The sequence below is a fragment of the Salvelinus alpinus genome, chromosome 6 (genome assembly GCF_045679555.1).
Source record: "Salvelinus alpinus chromosome 6, SLU_Salpinus.1, whole genome shotgun sequence".
Classification (NCBI taxonomy): Eukaryota; Metazoa; Chordata; class Actinopteri; order Salmoniformes; family Salmonidae; genus Salvelinus; species Salvelinus alpinus.
The window spans coordinates 1,409,004-1,430,332 of NC_092091.1; the positions used below are offsets into that span (position 1 = coordinate 1,409,004).

The following is a 21,329-nucleotide window of genomic DNA, read 5'->3' on the forward strand; positions in this document are numbered from 1 at the left end:
CAGTAGTAGTAATAGCAGTATTATAGTAGTAATATTGTGGCTAACAGGGCTCCATATGGTAAAGAATACGAGACGGCAGTAGTAGTAATAGTAGTAATATTGTGTCTAACAGGGCTCCATATGGTAAAGAATACGAGACAGCAGCAGTAGTAATAGTAGTAGTAGTAGTAATATAGTAGTAATATTGTGGCTAACAGGGCTCCATATGGTAAGAATACGAGACAGCAGTAGTAGTAATAGTAGTAATAGCAGTATTATAGTAGTAATATTGTGGCTAACAGGGCTCCATATGGTAAAGAATACGAGACAGCAGTAGTAGTAATAGTAGTAATAGCAGTATTATAGTAGTAATATTGTGGCTAACAGGGCTCCATATGGTAAAGAATACGAGACAGCAGTAGTAGTAATAGTAGTAATATTGTGGCTAACAGGGCTCCGTATGGTAAAGCATACGAGACAGCAGTAGTAGTAATAGTAGTAATAGCAGTATTATAGTAGTAATATTGTGGCTAACAGGGCTCCGTATGGTAAAGAATACGAGACAGCAGTAGTAGTAATAGTAGTAATATTGTGGCTAACAGGGCTCCATATGGTAAAGAATACGAGACAGCAGTAGTAGTAATAGTAGTAATAGCAGTATTATAGTAGTAATATTGTGGCTAACAGGGCTCCATATGGTAAAGCATACGATACAGCAGTAGTAGTAATAGTAGTAATATTGTGGCTAACAGGGCTCCATATGGTAAAGAATACGAGACAGCAGTAGTAGTAATAGTAGTAATAGCAGTATTATAGTAGTAATATTGTGGCTAACAGGGCTCCATATGGTAAAGAATACGAGACAGCAGTAGTAGTAATAGTAGTAATAGCAGTATTATAGTAGTAATATTGTGGCTAACAGGGCTCCATATGGTAAAGAATACGAGACAGCAGTAGTAGTAATAGTAGTAATATTGTGGCTAACAGGGCTCCATATGGTAAAGAATACGAGACAGCAGTAGTAGTAATAGTAGTAATAGCAGTATTATAGTAGTAATATTGTGGCTAACAGGGCTCCATATGGTAAAGAATACGAGACAGCAGTAGTAGTAATAGTAGTAGTAGTAGTATTATAGTAGTAATATTGTGGCTAACAGGGCTCCATATGGTAAAGAATACGAGACAGCAGTAGTAGTAATAGTAGTAGTAGTAGTAATAGTAGTAATATTGTGTCTAACAGGGCTCCATATGGTAAAGAATACGAGACAGCAGCAGTAGTAATAGTAGTAGTAGTAGTAATATAGTAGTAATATTGTGGCTAACAGGGCTCCATATGGTAAGAATACGAGACAGCAGTAGTAGTAATAGTAGTAGTAGTAGTATTATAGTAGTAATATTGTGGCTAACAGGGCTCCATATGGTAAAAAATACGAGACAGCAGTAGTAGTAATAGTAGTAATAGCAGTATTATAGTAGTAATATTGTGGCTAACAGGGCTCCATATGGTAAAAAATACGAGACAGTAGTAGTAATAGTAGTAATATTGTGTCTAACAGGGCTCCATATGGTAAAGAATACGAGACAGCAGTAGTAGTAATAGTAGTAATATTGTGGCTAACAGGGCTCCATATGGTAAAGAATACGAGACAGTAGTAGTAATAGTATTAATATTGTGGCTAACAGGGCTCCATATGGTAAAGAATACGAGACAGCAGTAGTAGTAATAGTAGTAATAGCAGTATTATAGTAGTAATATTGTGGCTAACAGGGCTCCATATGGTAAAGAATACGAGACAGCAGTAGTAGTAATAGCAGTATTATAGTAGTAATATTGTGGCTAACAGGGCTCCATATGGTAAAGAATACGAGACGGCAGTAGTAGTAATAGTAGTAATATTGTGTCTAACAGGGCTCCATATGGTAAAGAATACGAGACAGCAGCAGTAGTAATAGTAGTAGTAGTAGTAATATAGTAGTAATATTGTGGCTAACAGGGCTCCATATGGTAAGAATACGAGACAGCAGTAGTAGTAATAGTAGTAATAGCAGTATTATAGTAGTAATATTGTGGCTAACAGGGCTCCATATGGTAAAGAATACGAGACAGCAGTAGTAGTAATAGTAGTAATAGCAGTATTATAGTAGTAATATTGTGGCTAACAGGGCTCCATATGGTAAAGAATACGAGACAGCAGTAGTAGTAATAGTAGTAATATTGTGGCTAACAGGGCTCCGTATGGTAAAGCATACGAGACAGCAGTAGTAGTAATAGTAGTAATAGCAGTATTATAGTAGTAATATTGTGGCTAACAGGGCTCCGTATGGTAAAGAATACGAGACAGCAGTAGTAGTAATAGTAGTAATATTGTGGCTAACAGGGCTCCATATGGTAAAGAATACGAGACAGCAGTAGTAGTAATAGTAGTAATAGCAGTATTATAGTAGTAATATTGTGGCTAACAGGGCTCCATATGGTAAAGCATACGATACAGCAGTAGTAGTAATAGTAGTAATATTGTGGCTAACAGGGCTCCATATGGTAAAGAATACGAGACAGCAGTAGTAGTAATAGTAGTAATAGCAGTATTATAGTAGTAATATTGTGGCTAACAGGGCTCCATATGGTAAAGAATACGAGACAGCAGTAGTAGTAATAGTAGTAATAGCAGTATTATAGTAGTAATATTGTGGCTAACAGGGCTCCATATGGTAAAGAATACGAGACAGCAGTAGTAGTAATAGTAGTAATATTGTGGCTAACAGGGCTCCATATGGTAAAGAATACGAGACAGCAGTAGTAGTAATAGTAGTAATAGCAGTATTATAGTAGTAATATTGTGGCTAACAGGGCTCCATATGGTAAAGAATACGAGACAGCAGTAGTAGTAATAGTAGTAGTAGTAGTATTATAGTAGTAATATTGTGGCTAACAGGGCTCCATATGGTAAAGAATACGAGACAGCAGTAGTAGTAATAGTAGTAGTAGTAGTAATAGTAGTAATATTGTGTCTAACAGGGCTCCATATGGTAAAGAATACGAGACAGCAGCAGTAGTAATAGTAGTAGTAGTAGTAATATAGTAGTAATATTGTGGCTAACAGGGCTCCATATGGTAAGAATACGAGACAGCAGTAGTAGTAATAGTAGTAGTAGTAGTATTATAGTAGTAATATTGTGGCTAACAGGGCTCCATATGGTAAAAAATACGAGACAGCAGTAGTAGTAATAGTAGTAATAGCAGTATTATAGTAGTAATATTGTGGCTAACAGGGCTCCATATGGTAAAAAATACGAGACAGTAGTAGTAATAGTAGTAATATTGTGTCTAACAGGGCTCCATATGGTAAAGAATACGAGACAGCAGTAGTAGTAATAGTAGTAATATTGTGGCTAACAGGGCTCCGTATGGTAAAGCATACGAGACAGCAGTAGTAGTAATAGTAGTAATAGCAGTATTATAGTAGTAATATTGTGGCTAACAGGGCTCCATATGGTAAAGAATACGAGACAGCAGTAGTAGTAATAGTAGTAGTAGCAGTAATAGTAGTAATATTGTGGCTAACAGGGCTCCATATGGTAAAGAATACGAGACAGCAGTAGTAGTAATAGTAGTAATAGCAGTAATAGTAGTAATATTGTGGCTAACAGGGCTCCATATGGTAAAGAATACGAGACAGCAGCAGTAGTAATAGTAGTAGTAGTAGTAATATAGTAGTAATATTGTGGCTAACAGGGCTCCATATGGTAAGAATACGAGACAGCAGTAGTAGTAATAGTAGTAATAGCAGTATTATAGTAGTAATATTGTGGCTAACAGGGCTCCATATGGTAAAGAATACGAGACAGCAGTAGTAGTAATAGTAGTAGTAGTAGTATTATAGTAGTAATATTGTGGCTAACAGGGCTCCATATGGTAAAGAATACGAGACAGCAGTAGTAGTAATAGTAGTAGTAGTAGTAATAGTAGTAATATTGTGTCTAACAGGGCTCCATATGGTAAAGAATACGAGACAGCAGCAGTAGTAATAGTAGTAGTAGTAGTAATATAGTAGTAATATTGTGGCTAACAGGGCTCCATATGGTAAGAATACGAGACAGCAGTAGTAGTAATAGTAGTAGTATTATAGTAGTAATATTGTGGCTAACAGGGCTCCATATGGTAAAAAATACGAGACAGCAGTAGTAGTAATAGTAGTAATAGCAGTATTATAGTAGTAATATTGTGGCTAACAGGGCTCCATATGGTAAAAAATACGAGACAGTAGTAGTAATAGTAGTAATATTGTGTCTAACAGGGCTCCATATGGTAAAGAATACGAGACAGCAGTAGTAGTAATAGTAGTAATAGCAGTATTATAGTAGTAATATTGTGGCTAACAGGGCTCCATATGGTAAAGAATACGAGACAGCAGTAGTAGTAATAGTAGTAATATTGTGGCTAACAGGGCTCCGTATGGTAAAGCATACGAGACAGCAGTAGTAGTAATAGTAGTAATAGCAGTATTATAGTAGTAATATTGTGGCTAACAGGGCTCCATATGGTAAAGAATACGAGACAGCAGTAGTAGTAATAGTAGTAGTAGCAGTAATAGTAGTAATATTGTGGCTAACAGGGCTCCATATGGTAAAGAATACGAGACAGCAGTAGTAGTAATAGTAGTAATAGCAGTAATAGTAGTAATATTGTGGCTAACAGGGCTCCATATGGTAAAGAATACGAGACAGCAGCAGTAGTAATAGTAGTAGTAGTAGTAATATAGTAGTAATATTGTGGCTAACAGGGCTCCATATGGTAAGAATACGAGACAGCAGTAGTAGTAATAGTAGTAATAGCAGTATTATAGTAGTAATATTGTGGCTAACAGGGCTCCATATGGTAAAGAATACGAGACAGCAGTAGTAGTAATAGCTGTAATAGCAGTATTATAGTAGTAATATTGTGGCTAACAGGGCTCCATATGGTAAAGAATACGAGACAGCAGTAGTAGTAATAGTAGTAATATTGTGGCTAACAGGGCTCCGTATGGTAAAGCATACGAGACAGCAGTAGTAGTAATAGTAGTAATAGCAGTATTATAGTAGTAATATTGTGGCTAACAGGGCTCCGTATGGTAAAGAATACGAGACAGCAGTAGTAGTAATAGTAGTAATATTGTGGCTAACAGGGCTCCATATGGTAAAGAATACGAGACAGCAGTAATAGTAATAGTAGTAATAGCAGTATTATAGTAGTAATATTGTGGCTAACAGGGCTCCATATGGTAAAGCATACGAGACAGCAGTAGTAGTAATAGTAGTAATATTGTGGCTAACAGGGCTCCATATGGTAAAGAATACGAGACAGCAGTAGTAGTAATAGTAGTAATAGCAGTATTATAGTAGTAATATTGTGGCTAACAGGGCTCCATATGGTAAAGAATACGAGACAGCAGTAGTAGTAATAGTAGTAATAGCAGTATTATAGTAGTAATATTGTGGCTAACAGGGCTCCATATGGTAAAGAATACGAGACAGCAGTAGTAGTAATAGTAGTAATATTGTGGCTAACAGGGCTCCATATGGTAAAGAATACGAGACAGCAGTAGTAGTAATAGTAGTAATAGCAGTATTATAGTAGTAATATTGTGGCTAACAGGGCTCCATATGGTAAAGAATACGAGACAGCAGTAGTAGTAATAGTAGTAGTAGTAGTATTATAGTAGTAATATTGTGGCTAACAGGGCTCCATATGGTAAAGAATACGAGACAGCAGTAGTAGTAATAGTAGTAGTAGTAGTAATAGTAGTAATATTGTGTCTAACAGGGCTCCATATGGTAAAGAATACGAGACAGCAGCAGTAGTAATAGTAGTAGTAGTAGTAATATAGTAGTAATATTGTGGCTAACAGGGCTCCATATGGTAAGAATACGAGACAGCAGTAGTAGTAATAGTAGTAGTAGTAGTATTATAGTAGTAATATTGTGGCTAACAGGGCTCCATATGGTAAAAAATACGAGACAGCAGTAGTAGTAATAGTAGTAATAGCAGTATTATAGTAGTAATATTGTGGCTAACAGGGCTCCATATGGTAAAAAATACGAGACAGTAGTAGTAATAGTAGTAATATTGTGTCTAACAGGGCTCCATATGGTAAAGAATACGAGACAGCAGTAGTAGTAATAGTAGTAATAGCAGTATTATAGTAGTAATATTGTGGCTAACAGGGCTCCATATGGTAAAGAATACGAGACAGCAGTAGTAGTAATAGTAGTAATATTGTGGCTAACAGGGCTCCGTATGGTAAAGCATACGAGACAGCAGTAGTAGTAATAGTAGTAATAGCAGTATTATAGTAGTAATATTGTGGCTAACAGGGCTCCATATGGTAAAGAATACGAGACAGCAGTAGTAGTAATAGTAGTAGTAGCAGTAATAGTAGTAATATTGTGGCTAACAGGGCTCCATATGGTAAAGAATACGAGACAGCAGTAGTAGTAATAGTAGTAATAGCAGTAATAGTAGTAATATTGTGGCTAACAGGGCTCCATATGGTAAAGAATACGAGACAGCAGTAGTAGTAATAGTAGTAGTAGCAGTAATAGTAGTAATATTGTGGCTAACAGGGCTCCATATGGTAAAGAATACGAGACAGCAGTAGTAGTAATAGTAGTAATAGCAGTATTATAGTAGTAATATTGTGGCTAACAGGGCTCCGTATGGTAAAGAATACGAGACAGCAGTAGTAGTAATAGTAGTAGTAGCAGTAATAGTAGTAATATTGTGGCTAACAGGGCTCCATATGGTAAAGAATACGAGACAGCAGTAGTAGTAATATTGTGGCTAACAGGGCTCCATATGGTAAAGAATACGAGACAGCAGTAGTAGTAATAGTAGTAATAGCAGTATTATAGTAGTAATATTGTGGCTAACAGGGCTCCATATGGTAAAGAATACGAGACAGCAGTAGTAGTAATAGTAGTAATAGCAGTATTATAGTAGTAATATTGTGGCTAACAGGGCTCCATATGGTAAAGAATACGAGACAGCAGTAGTAGTAATAGTAGTAATAGCAGTATTATAGTAGTAATATTGTGGCTAACTTCCTTCCATTCTGCTAGCAAACGTGCAATCTTTGGACAATAAAATAGATGACCTACGCGGAAGATTAAACTACCAAGGTACTTTCTTGTATACTGGAGCCTCAGAATGGAATGAGTTGCCTCTGCCTATAAAAACAACGTCCTCTCTGGACAGCTTTAAAAGTAAAGTAAAAATATGTTTAATGTCTTCTGTGCCCATATGAATAACCCCTATGATGTAACTGGAATGACGAGATAGATGTTCTTCTTCTATGTTTTAGTTTTATTATTTCACTGCCATACTGTGTTCGATCTTGTCTCAAGAGGACCACAATGGAAATAAGTCCCAGACATGATTGTGTGTTATCCTCGATGATTTTATGCATGTGCATGTACGGCTTTTAAGTTTAATGTGTGCTTGTTTTTTTAAATGGTCGAATTAATAAACTAAAACTAAACTAAACGGGACATTCAAAACTGTAATATCTTATGCTTCACGGAGTCGTGGCTGAATGACGACACTATCAACATACAGCTGGCTGGTTATACGCTGCACCGGCAGGATAGAACAGCAGCGTCTGGTAAGACAAGGGGCGGCGGACTATGTATTTTTGTAAACAACAGCTGGTGCACGATATGTAAGGAAGTCTCGAGCTATTGCTCGCCTGAGGTAGAGTATCTCATGATAAGCTGTAGACCACACTATCTACCTAGAGAGTTTTCATCTGTATTTTTCGTAACTGTTTACATACCACCACAGTCAGAGGCGGGCACTAAGACAGCATTGAATGATCTATATTCCGCCATAATCAAATCAAATTTTATTTGGTTAGCAGATGTTAATGCTGTAACACATGGTTAGCAGATGTTAATGCGAGTGTAGCGAAATGCTTGTGCTTCTAGTTCTGACCATGCAGTAATATCTAACAAGTAATCTAACCTAACAATTTCACAACAACTACCTTATACACACAAGTGTAAAGGAATGAATAAGAATATGTACATAAAAATATATGAATGAGCGATGGCCGAACGGCATAGGCAAGATGCAGTAAATGGTATAGAGTACAGTATATACATATGAAATGATTAATGTAGGGTATGTAAACATTATATAAAGTTGCATTGTTTAAGGTGGCTAGTGATACATTTATTACATACATTTTTTCATTATTAAAGTGGCTAGAGATTTGAGTCAGTATGTTGGCAGCAGCCACTCAATGTTAGTGATGGCTGTTTAACAGTCTGATGGCCTTGAGATAGAAGCTGTTTTTCAGTCTCTCGGCCCCTGCTTTGATGCACCTGTACTGACCTCGCCTTCTGGATGATAGCGGAGTGAACAGGCAGTGGCTCGGGTGGTTGTTGTCCTTGATAATCTTTATGGCCTTCCTGTGACATCGGGTGGTGTAGGTGTCCTGGAGGGCAGGTAGTTTGCCACCGGTGATGCGTTGTGCAGACCTCACTACCCTCTGGAGATCCTTACGATTGTGGGCAGAGCAGTTGCCGTCCCAGGCTGTGATACAGCCCGACAGGATGCTCTCGATTGTGCATCTGTAAAAGTTTGAGTGTTTTTGGTGACAAGCCAAATTTCTTCAGCCTCCTGAGGTTGAAGAGGCGCTGCTGCGCCTTCTTCACAACGCTGTCTGTGTGGGTGGACCAATTAAGTTTGTCCGTGATGTGTACACCGAGGAACTTAAAACTTACTACCCTCTCCACTACTGTCCGGTCGATGTGAATAGGGGGCTGCTCCCTCTGCTGTTTCCTGAAGTCCACGATCATCTCCTTTGTTTTGTTGACATTGAGTGTGAGGTTATTTTCCTGACACCACACTCCGAGGGCCCTCACCTCCTCCCTGTAGGCCGTCTCGTCGTTGTTGGTAATCAAGCCTACCACTGTGGGTAGGCTTGATGATTGAGTTGGAGGCGTGCATGGCCACGCAGTCGTGGGTGAACAGGGAGTAGAGGAGAGGGCTGAGAATGCACCTTTGTGGGGCCCCAGTGTTGAGGGTCAGCGGGGTGGAGATGTTGTTACCTACCCTCACCACCTGGGGGCGGCCCGTCAGGAAGTCCAGTACCCAGTTGCACAGGGCGGGGTCGAGACCCAGAGTCTCGAGCTTAATGACGAGTTTGGAGGGTACTATGGTGTTAAATGCTGAGCTCTAGTCGATGAACAGCATTCTTACATAGGTATTCCTCTTGTCCAGATGGGTTAGGGCAGTGTGCATGCGTCGTCTGTGGACCTATTGGGGCGGTAAGCAAATTGGAGTGGGTCTAGGGTGTCAGGTAAGGTGGAAGTGATATGGTCCTTGACTAGTCTCTCAAAGCACTTCATGATGACGGAAGTGAGTGCTACGGGGCGGTAGTCATTTAGCTCAGTTACCTTCGCTTTCTTGGGAACAGGAACAATGGTGGCCCTCTTGAAGCATGTGGGAACAGTAGACTGGGATAAGGATTGATTGAATATGTCCGTAAACACACCAGCCAGCAAACAAGAAAACGCTCACCCAGAGGCGGCGCTCCTAGTAGCCGGGGAGTTTAATGCAGGGAAACTTAAATCCGTTTTACCAAATTTCTATCAGCATGTTAAATGTGCAACCAGAGGGAAAAAACCTATGGACCACCTTCACTCCACACACAGAGACAAATAGAAAGCTCTCCTTCCATTTGGAAAATCTGACCATAATTCTATCCTCCTGATTCCTGCTTACAAGGAAAAATTTAAGCAGGAAGCACTAGTTACTAGATCAATAATAAAGTTGTCATATGAAGCAGATGCTAAGCTACAGGACTGTTTTGCTAGCACAGACTGGAATATGTCCCGGGATTCCTCCGATGGCATTGAGGAGTACACCACATCAGTCATTGGCTTCATCAAAAAGTGCATCAATGACGACGTCCCCACAGTGACCGTACGTACATACCCCAACCAGAAGCCATGGATTACAGGCAGCATCCACACTGAGCTAAAGGCTAGAGCTGCCGCTTTCAAGGAGTGGCACTCCAACCCGGAAGCTTATAAGAAATCCCACTATGCCCTCCGATGAACCATCAAACAGGCAAAGCTTCAATACAAGACCAAGATCGAATTGTACTACACTGGCTCCGATGCTCGTCGAATGTGGCAGGGCTTGCAAACCATTACAGACTACAAAGGGAAGGACATTCGAGAGCTGCCCAGTGACACGAGCGTACCAGACAAGCTAAACTACTTTTATGCTCGCTTCCAGGCAAATAACACTGAAACATGCATGAGAGCACCAGCTGTTCCAGAAGACTGTGTGATCACGCTCTCCGCTGTGACTAAGACCTTTAAACAGGTCAACATTCATAAGGCCATAGGGCCAGACGGATTACCAGGACTTGTACTGCGAGCATGCGCTGACCAACTGGCAAGTGTCTTCACTGACATTTTCAAACTCTCCCTGTCTGAGTCTGTAATACCAACATGTTTTAAGCAGACCACCATAGTGCCTGTGCCCAAGAACACTAAAGTAACATGCCTAAATGACTACCGACCCGTAGCACTGTTGTCTGTAGCCATGAAGTGCTTTGAAAGGCTGGTCATGGCTCACATCAACACCATTATCCCAGAAACCCTAAACCCACTCCAATTTACTTCCCGCCCCAACAGATACTCCACACTGCCCTTTCCCATCTGGACAAAAGGAACACCTATGTGAGAATGCTGTTTATTGACTACAGCTCAGCGTTCAACACCATAGTGCCCTCAAAGCTCATCAATAAGCTAAGGACCCTGGGACTAAACACCTCCCTCTGCAACTGTATCCTGGACTTCATGATGGGCCGCCCTCAGGTGGTAAGGGTAGGTAGCAACACATCCGCCACCCTGATCCTCAACACAGGGGCTCCTCAGGTGTGCGTGCTCAGTCCCCTCCTGTACTACCATTTCACTCATGACTGCACGGCCAGGCACGACTCCAAAACCATCATTAAGTTTGCCGATGACACAACAGTGGGAGGCCTGATCACCGACAACAATAAGACAGCCTAGAGGGAGGTCAAAGACCTGGCCGTGTGGTGCCAGGACAACAACCTCTCCCACAACGTGATCAAGACATAGGAGATAATTGTGGACTACAGGAAAAAGAGGACCGAGCACGCCCCCATTCTCATCAACGGGGCTGCAGTGGAGCAGGTTGAGAGCTTCAAGTTCCTTGGTGTCCACATCACCAACAAACTAACATGCTCCAAGCACACCAAGACAGTCGTGAAGAGGGCACGACAAAACCTATTCCCCCTCAGGAGACTGAAAAGATTTGGCATGGGTCCTCAGACCCTCAAAAGGTTCTACATCTGCACCATCGAGAGCATCCTGACTGGTTGCATCACTGCCTGGTATGGCAACTGCTCGACCTCCGACCGCAAGGCACTACAGAGGGTAGTGCTAACCGCCCAGATCATCACTGGAGCCAAGCTTTCTGACATCCAGGACCTCTTTACCAGGCGGTGTCACAGAAAGGCCCTAAAAATTGTCAAACTCCAACCACCCTAGTCATAGACTGTTCTTTCTGCTCCCGTACGGCAAGCGGTACCGGAGCGCCAAGTCTAGGTCCAAGAGGCTTCTAAACAGCTTCTACCCCCAAGCCATAAGACTCCTGAATACCTAATCAAATTGCTACCCAGACAATTTGCATTGCCCTCTCCCCCTCTTATACACCGGTGCTACTTTCTGTTGTTATCATCTATGCATAGTCACTTTAATAACTCTACCTTCATGTACATATTACCTCAACTAACCGGTGCCCCTGCACATTTACTCTGTACCGGTACCCCCCTGTGTATAGTCTCGCTATTGTTATTTTACTGCTGCTCTTTAATTACTTGTTACTTTTATTTCTTATTCTTATCCGTATTTTATTTTTTTACTGCATTGTTGGTTAGGGGCCTGTAAGTAAGCATTTCACTGTAAGGTCTACTACACCTGTTGTATTCAGCATTTCACTGTAAGGTCTACTACACCTGTTGTATTCAGCATTTCACTGTAAGGTCTACTACACCTGTTGTATTCAGCATTTCACTATGAGGTCTACTACACCTGTTGTATTCAGCATTTCACTGTAAGGTCTACTACACCTGTTGTATTCAGCATTTCACTGTAAGGTCTACTACACCTGTTGTATTCAGCATTTCACTAAGGTCTACTACACCTGTTGTATTCAGCATTTCACTGTAAGGTCTACTACACCTGTTGTATTCAGCATTTCACTATGAGGTCTACTACACCTGTTGTATTCAGCATTTCACTGTAAGGTCTACTACACCTGTTGTATTCAGCATTTCACTGTAAGGTCTACTACACCTGTTGTATTCAGCATTTCACTGTGAGGTCTACTACACCTGTTGTATTCAGCATTTCACTGTGAGGTCTACTACACCTGTTGTATTCAGCATTTCACTGTAAGGTCTACTACACCTGTTGTATTCAGCATTTCACTGTGAGGTCTACTACACCTGTTGTATTCAGCATTTCACTGTGAGGTCTACTACACCTGTTGTATTCAGCATTTCACTGTGAGGTCTACTACACCTGTTGTATTCAGCATTTCACTGTGAGGTCTACTACACCTGTTGTATTCAGCATTTCACTGTAAGGTCTACTACACCTGTTGTATTCAGCATTTCACTGTAAGGTCTACTACACCTGTTGTATTCAGCATTTCACTGTAAGGTCTACACCTGTTGTATTCAGCATTTCACTGTGAGGTCTACTACACCTGTTGTATTCGGCGCATGTGACTAACAACATTTGATTTGATTTAATAGTGGTAGCTAGTAGTACTACAGTTGTAACATTGTGTATTATTGCGTCTAGCATAACTGTATGGCAAAAAATACGACAGTAGTAGTAGTAGTACGTAGTAGTATTTTTTATTTAAATCAGTAAAATACTTTTGAGGTTGCAAACCTCTTTTGCGAGGTGAACCTGGCCAAGAGGTCAGCAGAAGATGGTCAGCATGTACAGTTGACATCGGAAGTTAACATACACTAAGGTTGGAGTCATTAAAACTCGTTTTTCAACCACTCCACAAATTTCTTCTTAACAAACTATAATTTTGGCAAGTCAGTTAGGACATCTACTTTGTGCATGACACAAGTCATTTTTCCAACAATTGTTTGTGGCAAAATGTCTTAAGGACAACAAAGTCAAGGAATTGGAGTGGCCATCACAAAGCCCTGACCTCAATCCTATAGAATATTTATGGGCAGAACTGAAAAAGCGTGTGCGAGCAAGGAGGCCTACAAAACCTGACTCAGTTACACCAGTTCTGTCAGGAGGAGTGGGCCAAAATTCACCCAACTTATTGTGGGAAGCTTGTGGAAGGCTACCCGAAACTTTGACCCAAGTTAAACAATTTAAAGGTAATGCTACCAAATACTAATTGAGTGTATGTAAACTTCTGACCCACTGGGAATGTGATGAAAGAAATAAAAGCTGAAGTAAATCATTCTCTCTACTATTAATCTGACATTTCACATTCTTAAAATAAAGTGGTGATCCTAACTGACCTAAGATAGGAAATATTTACTAGGATTAAATGTCAGGAATTGTGAAAAAGTGAGTTTAAATGTATTTGGCTAAGGTGTATGTAAACTTCCGACTTCAACTATACATAGGGAGCACAATACATGAACAACAGTCCAGTGGTCAACAACATTATTATATCAGAACTTTAAACTCAACAAGTGACATCCTCTCTGCCAGTTTTAAAGTATTTTGCAGGTTGTTCCAAGACCAAGAAGCATTATAGGGAAATTATATTGTTTCAATGTTCTGTTCTAACCTTAACCCTAGGAACCATAGTTGTATCTGAGAACAGTGACCATATGTGTGTGATGACTTTGTAAGTGAGCAGCACAGATAAGTAGGCAATAATCCAAGCACGAAAGATGTAGCCGTGTTTCAGGCTTCTTGTTGGAAGGTAGGACCCCCTCACCATGTTGTGTAGATCACAGTGATGGGCGAGTGGTCTTGCATTAGTTCTTAATCTAAGTGACTTGTCATACACAGTGCCCAGTATCTTAAGGATGCTGGCTGAGGCGTGCATGTGTCGTGTCTTTGGCATCATTAAAGGTGAAGACTGTTATTTTTATCAAATCGATTCTCTGTAATTATTATTACGTGATTAAACTAATAATGTACATTTTATTAACTAGGAAGTCGGGGCACCACGGAAAATCTTCAGATTACAGTTATGCTTTTCCCGAATATAACTCTTCAGATATTTTAATATCTGATCAATTAGTCTTCTATTAATGAATTATTCTTTACCTCACGTCAATCTCATCTGAACGTCGTAAATTGTTGGTTATCTGCATGAACCCAGCCTTTACTATAAATCATCCATACACCAGTTGGCTTAATCATTTATTTACTAACTAAATAATCACAGAAATGCACAAACAGTAGATATTGGTTACTAAAAATGATAGGGAAGAATCTCTAGTGGGCGAAACTGATATGACGGCTTGGTGGACAAAGGGAAGGGGGTGGGACTGAGAAAGAGCGGGAAAGACAAAACGGATTCATTAAACAGTCTATAATTATATACATTGAAATGCTAATCCTTCGCATGTGAACGGCCGCTCATTCGAGAATAATTAAATATTTACATATTTATGGTGTTGTCTTCTCTGTTGGAATCCGGTCTGTCTGCTGGAGAGTTCATCTGAGTCTCTCTCTCTCTTTCTGTTTCCCTGAAGATCAAAGTATTTCGTGGTTAGAATGGATACTTCAGAGAACCATTCAGAAATGATCTCATAGAGTAGATGTTTCGGCGGTTGTCGGTATTCGCATCCCAGGTTTACATCATTTCTAGCTACAGACTAGTAATTAGTATTTAAGATTTGCTCTTATTCTGAAGGGATCGATAGTCTCAGAGTTGAACCATGTCCAGCCGTGTAGCCAATGATCCACGTGGTATGGTTAGGAATTCAACAACCAATGCAATCACAGCTCACGCTGTTGGTTTGCTTAGTCTTGGTACACAAACCTGTGCTTCCTCAGCTTACACCGAGGTATGCGTGATCTTAACTATTCGCAATCACAGCTCCCGCTGTGGGTTTGCTTAGTCTGAAGATAATTTTCTTAGGAGGGGCTTTTATTCATAACAGTAGAAGAGGGCGGTTCCATGACACCTGATCATGTCTGTGGTCACGGGGGTGTGCCAATGACTTAGTTAAACTTTAAAGGGAATACAATTCTCTCACATTAAAGGTTTAACATCACATTACATCATTTCACAAATAGTTTCATCTTTACTCATTCAAATTATACAAGAATTAGATGCAAAAACCATAATTGAGAAATGTACACATTCAGAGATATAGTTATGTGTGTTTCCTGTCCTCTCTGAGACCACCAAATGAAACACACTCAACATGAGTGTCCACGGACCCTTCCCACATTCTTACAAGTGGACATATAGTTTCATTTTCCCATTTTGGGGATTTAGGAGTTCGGCCACGTGAAATCCTTTGTTCACTCTGTGGTCTCTCACTGCATGGCCAGGGTTGTAGTAGTATAGTAGTAATATTGTGTATTATTGTGTCTAACAGAACTATACATGGTAAAGAATATGAGGTGACAGCAGTAGCAGTAGTGCTAGTAGTATAGTCGTAATATTGTGTATAATTGTCTCTAACAGAACTCTGCATGGTAAAGAATATGAGGTGACAGCAGTGCTAGTAGTATAGTAGTAATATCGTGTATAATTGTCTCTAACAGAACTATACATGGTAAAGAATATTAGGTGACAGCAGTGCTAGTAGTATAGTAGTAATATTGTGTATAATTGTCTCTAACAGAACTCTGCATGGTAAAGAATATGAGGTGACAGCAGTGCTAGTAGTATAGTAGTAATATTGTGTATAATTGTCTCTAACAGAACTCTGCATGGTAAAGAATATGAGGTGACAGCAGTAGCAGTAGTGCTAGTAGTATAGTAGTAATATTGTGTATAATTGTCTCTAACAGAACTCTGCATGGTAAAGAATATGAGGTGACAGCAGTGCTAGTAGTATAGTAGTAATATTGTGTATAATTGTCTCTAACAGAACTATACATGGTAAAGAATATGAGGTGACAATGGTCATAGTGTAGTATTAGTACTATTGTAGTAGTAGTAGTATTGTAATAGTGTAGTAGTAATACTGTATATTCCTGCAGGACTCCGTATGGTAAAGAATATGAGGTGACAGCCCACACCTTCCTGGACTCCCATAAGGCCGAGCGAGACATCAACCATTGGCTGCTGCTGACCGCTGACCCTGCAGGGCCCGGGCTTACTCTACTGGACCACCCATAGACACACAATGGCATTTAACACACACAACAGGGTTAGGGTTAGGGGCCGGGCTTACTCTACTGGACCACCCATAGACACACAATGGCATTTAACACACACAACAGGGTTAGGGTTAGGGTTAGGGGCCGGGCTTACTCTACTGGACCACCCATAGACACACACAACAGGGAATATGACATTAAGTGGCAAAGTCTCAATAAAGGTTTGATTCTGATTATCTCGTTTTTATTACTGCTCTCACAATAAAGTGGGGCCGTCACCACCATCATCATCAGCATCACCACCACAATCATCATAGTACAGTGTACTGGTTACTGGGTTAGTACAGTGTAAAGGGTTACTGGGTTAGTACACTGTACTGGTTACTGGGCTAGTACAGTGTAAAGGGTTACTGGGCTAGTACAGTGTACTGGTTACTGGGTTAGTACAGTGTAAAGGGTTACTGGGTTAGTACAGTGTACTGGTTACTGGGTTAGTACAGTGTACTGGTTACTGGGCTAGTACAGTGTACTGGTTACTGGGCTAGTACAGTGTAAAGGGTTACTGGGCTAGTACAGTGTACTGGTTACTGGGTTAGTACAGTGTAAAGGGTTACTGGGTTAGTACAGTGTACTGGTTACTGGGTTAGTACAGTGTACTGATTACTGGGCTAGTACAGTGTAAAGGGTTACTGGGTTAGTACAGTGTACTGGTTACTGGGCTAGTACAGTGTACTGGTTACTGGGATAGTACAGTGTAAAGGGTTACTGGGTTAGTACAGTGTACTGGTTACTGGGCTAGTACAGTGTACTGGTTACTGGGCTAGTACAGTGTACTGGTTACTGGGCTAGTACAGTGTAAAGGGTTACTGGGTTAGTACAGTGTACTGGTTACTGGGTTAGTACAGTGTACTGGTTACTGGGCTAGTACAGTGTACTGGTTACTGGGTTAGTACAGTGTAAAGGGTTACTGGGCTAGTACAGTGTAAAGGGTTACTGGGTTAGTACAGTGTACTGGTTACTGGGCTAGTACCATGTACTGGTTACTGGGTTAGTACAGTGTACTGGTTACAGGGCTAGTACAGTGTACTGGTTACTGGGCTAGTACAGTGTACTGGTTACTGGGTTAGTACAGTGTACTGGTTACTGGGCTAGTACAGTGTACTGGTTACTGGGCTAGTACAGTGTACTGGTTACTGGGTTAGTACAGTGTACTGGTTACTGGGCTAGTACAGTGTAAAGGGTTACTGGGTTAGTACAGTGTACTGGTTACTGGGTTAGTACAGTGTACTGCTTACTGGGTTAGTACAGTGTACTGGTTACTGGGTTAGTACAGTGTACTGGTTACTGGGTTAGTACAGTGTACTGGTTACTGGGTTAGTACAGTGTAAAGGGTTACTGGGCTAGTACAGTGTAAAGGGTTACTGGGTTAGTACAGTGTAAAGGGTTACTGGGTTAGTACAGTGTAAAGGGTTACTGGGCTAGTACAGTGTACTGGTTACTGGGTTAGTACAGTGTAAAGGGTTACTGGGTTAGTACAGTGTAAAGGGTTACTGGGCTAGTACAGTGTACTGGTTAGTGGGTTATTACAGTGTACTGGTTACTGGGTTAGTACAGTGTACTGGTTACTGGGTTAGTACAGTGTAAAGGGTTACTGGGTTAGTACAGTGTACTGGTTACTGGGTTAGTACACTGTACTGGTTACTGGGTTAGTACAGAGTAAAGGGTTACTGGGTTAGTACAGTGTACTGGTTACTGGGTTAGTACAGTGTAAAGGGTTACTGGGCTAGTACAGTGTACTGGTTACTGGGTTAGTACAGTGTAACGGGTTACTGGGTTAGTACAGTGTACTGGTTACTGGGTTAGTACAGTGTACTGGTTAATGGGTTAGTACAGTGTAAAGGGTTACTGGGCTAGTACAGTGTACTGGTTACTGGGTTAGTACAGTGTAAAGAGTTACTGGGTTAGTACAGTGTACTGGTTACTGGGTTAGTACAGTGTACTGGTTACTGGGTTAGTACTATGTACTGGTTACTGGGTTAGTACAGTGTACTGGTTACTGGGTTAGTACAGTGTAAAGGGTTACTGGGCTAGTACAGTGTACTGGTTACTGGGTTAGTACAGTGTAAAGAGTTACTGGGTTAGTACAGTGTACTGGTTACTGGGTTAGTACAGTGTAAAGGGTTACTGGGTTAGTACAGTGTACTGGTTACTGGGTTAGTACAATGTACTGGTTACTGGGTTAGTACAGTGTACTGGTTACTGGGTTAGTACAGTGTAAAGGGTTACTGGGCTAGTACAGTGTACTGGTTACTGGGTTAGTACAGTGTAAAGGGTTACTGGGTTAGTACAGTGTAAAGGGTTACTGGGCTAGTACAGTGTACTGGTTAGTGGGTTATTACAGTGTACTGGTTACTGGGTTAGTACAGTGTACTGGTTACTGGGTTAGTACAGTGTAAAGGGTTACTGGGTTAGTACAGTGTACTGGTTACTGGGTTAGTACACTGTACTGGTTACTGGGTTAGTACAGTGTAACGGGTTACTGGGTTAGTACAGTGTACTGGTTACTGGGTTAGTACAGTGTACTGGTTAATGGGTTAGTACAGTGTAAAGGGTTACTGGGCTAGTACAGTGTACTGGTTACTGGGTTAGTACAGTGTAAAGAGTTACTGGGTTAGTACAGTGTACTGGTTACTGGGTTAGTACAGTGTACTGGTTACTGGGTTAGTACTATGTACTGGTTACTGGGTTAGTACAGTGTACTGGTTACTGGGTTAGTACAGTGTAAAGGGTTACTGGGCTAGTACAGTGTACTGGTTACTGGGTTAGTACAGTGTAAAGAGTTACTGGGTTAGTACAGTGTACTGGTTACTGGGTTAGTACAGTGTAAAGGGTTACTGGGTTAGTACAGTGTACTGGTTACTGGGTTAGTACAATGTACTGGTTACTGGGTTAGTACAGTGTACTGGTTACTGGGTTAGTACAGTGTAAAGGGTTACTGGGCTAGTACAGTGTACTGGTTACTGGGTTAGTACAGTGTAAAGGGTTACTGGGTTAGTACAGTGTAAAGGGTTACTGGGCTAGTACAGTGTACTGGTTAGTGGGTTATTACAGTGTACTGGTTACTGGGTTAGTACAGTGTACTGGTTACTGTGTTAGTACAGTGTAAAGGGTTACTGGGTTAGTACAGTGTACTGGTTACTGGGTTAGTACACTGTACTGGTTACTGGGTTAGTACAGTGTAAAGGGTTACTGGGTTAGTACAGTGTACTGGTTACTGTGTTAGTACAGTGTAAAGGGTTACTGGGTTAGTACAGTGTACTGGTTACTGGGCTAGTACAGTGTACTGGTTACAGGGTTATTACAGTGTAAAGGGTTACTGGTTACTGGGTTAGTACAGTGTAAAGGGTTACTGGGTTAGTACAGTGTAAAGGGTTACTGGGTTAGTACAGTGTACTGGTTAGTGTGTTAGTACAGTGTAAAGGGTTACTGGGTTAGTACAGTGTACTGGTTACTGGGTTAGTACAGTGTAAAGGGTTACTGGGCTAGTACAGTGTACTGGTTACCGAGCTAGTACAGTGTACTGGTTACTGGGCTAGTACAGTGTAAAGGGTTACTGGGTTAGTACAGTGTAAAGGGTTACTGGGTTAGTACAGTGTAAAGGGTTACTGGGTTAGTACAGTGTAAAGGGTTACTGGGCTAGTACAGTGTACTGGTTACCGAGCTAGTACAGTGTACTGGTTACTGGGCTAGTACAGTGTAAAGGGTTACTGGGTTAGTACAGTGTAAAGGGTTACTACAGTGTAAAGGGTTACTGGCTTAGTACAGTGTAATGCGTTCCAAAGGTGACCAGAAGCAGGTGAATGATTAGCCTTAGATGTAATGACAGATAGGAGCAGTGTTAACCCTAATTTACCTGATAGCACACCGCCAGCCATTAGGAGACGCACTGCAGCAGCTATCTGCCTGGGACACTGCAGCAGCTCTGTACCTGGGACACTGCAGCAGTTCTCTGCCTGGGACACTGCAGCAGCTCTGTACCTGGGACACTGCAGCAGTTCTCTGCCTGGGACACTGCACCAGCTCTGTACCTGGGACACTGCAGCAGTTCTCTGCCTGGGACACTGCAGCAGCTCTGTACCTGGGACACTGCAGCAGCTCTGTACCTTCCTGCTGTCTGATTCCCTTCCATCCTACAACAGGTAACACCTACACATTAATTTAACTTCTCACGAGTCACCAACCCTGATCCGGTAGCACCCCCCCCCCCCCCCCCACTGAGTAGCATAGCTAGCATAGCGTCACAAGTAACTTGTAGCATCTAAATATCATTAAATCACAAGTCCAAGACACCAGATGAAAGATACAGGTCTTGTGAATAAAGCCACCATTTCAGATTTTTTAAATGTTTTACAGGGAAGACACAATATGTATTTCTATTAGCTAACCACGATAGCAAAAGACACAACTTTTTTTTCCCACCATTTTTTTCCTGCATAGGTAGCTATCACAATTTCGACCAAATAAAGATATAAATAGCCACTAACCAAGAAACAACTTCATCAGATGACAGTCTGATAACATATTTATTGTATAGCATATGTTTTGTTAGAAAAATGTGCATATTTCAGGTATAAATCACAGTTCTACATTGCAGCTGCAATCTGAAATAGTGCCGAAGCAGCCAGAATAATTACAGAGACCAACGTCAAATACCTAAATACTCATCATAAAACTTTTCTGAAAAATACACAGCGTACAGCAAATGAAAGACCAACATCTTGTGAATCCAGCCAATATTTCAGATTTTTTAAGTGTTTTACAGCGAAAACACAATATAGCATTATATTAGCTTACCACAATAGCCAGAAACACAAGCCGTTTACCAGCAGCAAAGGTTAGCGATCCTAACAAACCAGCAAAAGATATATAATTTTTGACTAACCTTCATATACTTCATCAGATGACAGTCCTGTAACATCATATTA

General features: G+C 40.9%; 1 protein-coding gene across 2 annotated transcripts in view; it reads left to right on the top strand.

The window, feature by feature from the left end:
• Positions 1-16,578, top strand: part of cfap161 (cilia and flagella associated protein 161) — a 38,494-nt gene extending 21,916 nt beyond the window's left edge. For both annotated transcript variants that reach the window (XM_071405105.1, XM_071405106.1), the window contains one exon: positions 16,225-16,578. In XM_071405105.1, the coding sequence (XP_071261206.1) occupies positions 16,225-16,363 (139 nt within the window). In that variant the 3' untranslated portion in view covers positions 16,364-16,578. The remainder of the gene's footprint in view (positions 1-16,224) is intronic.
• Positions 16,579-21,329: the final 4,751 nt, after the last annotated feature.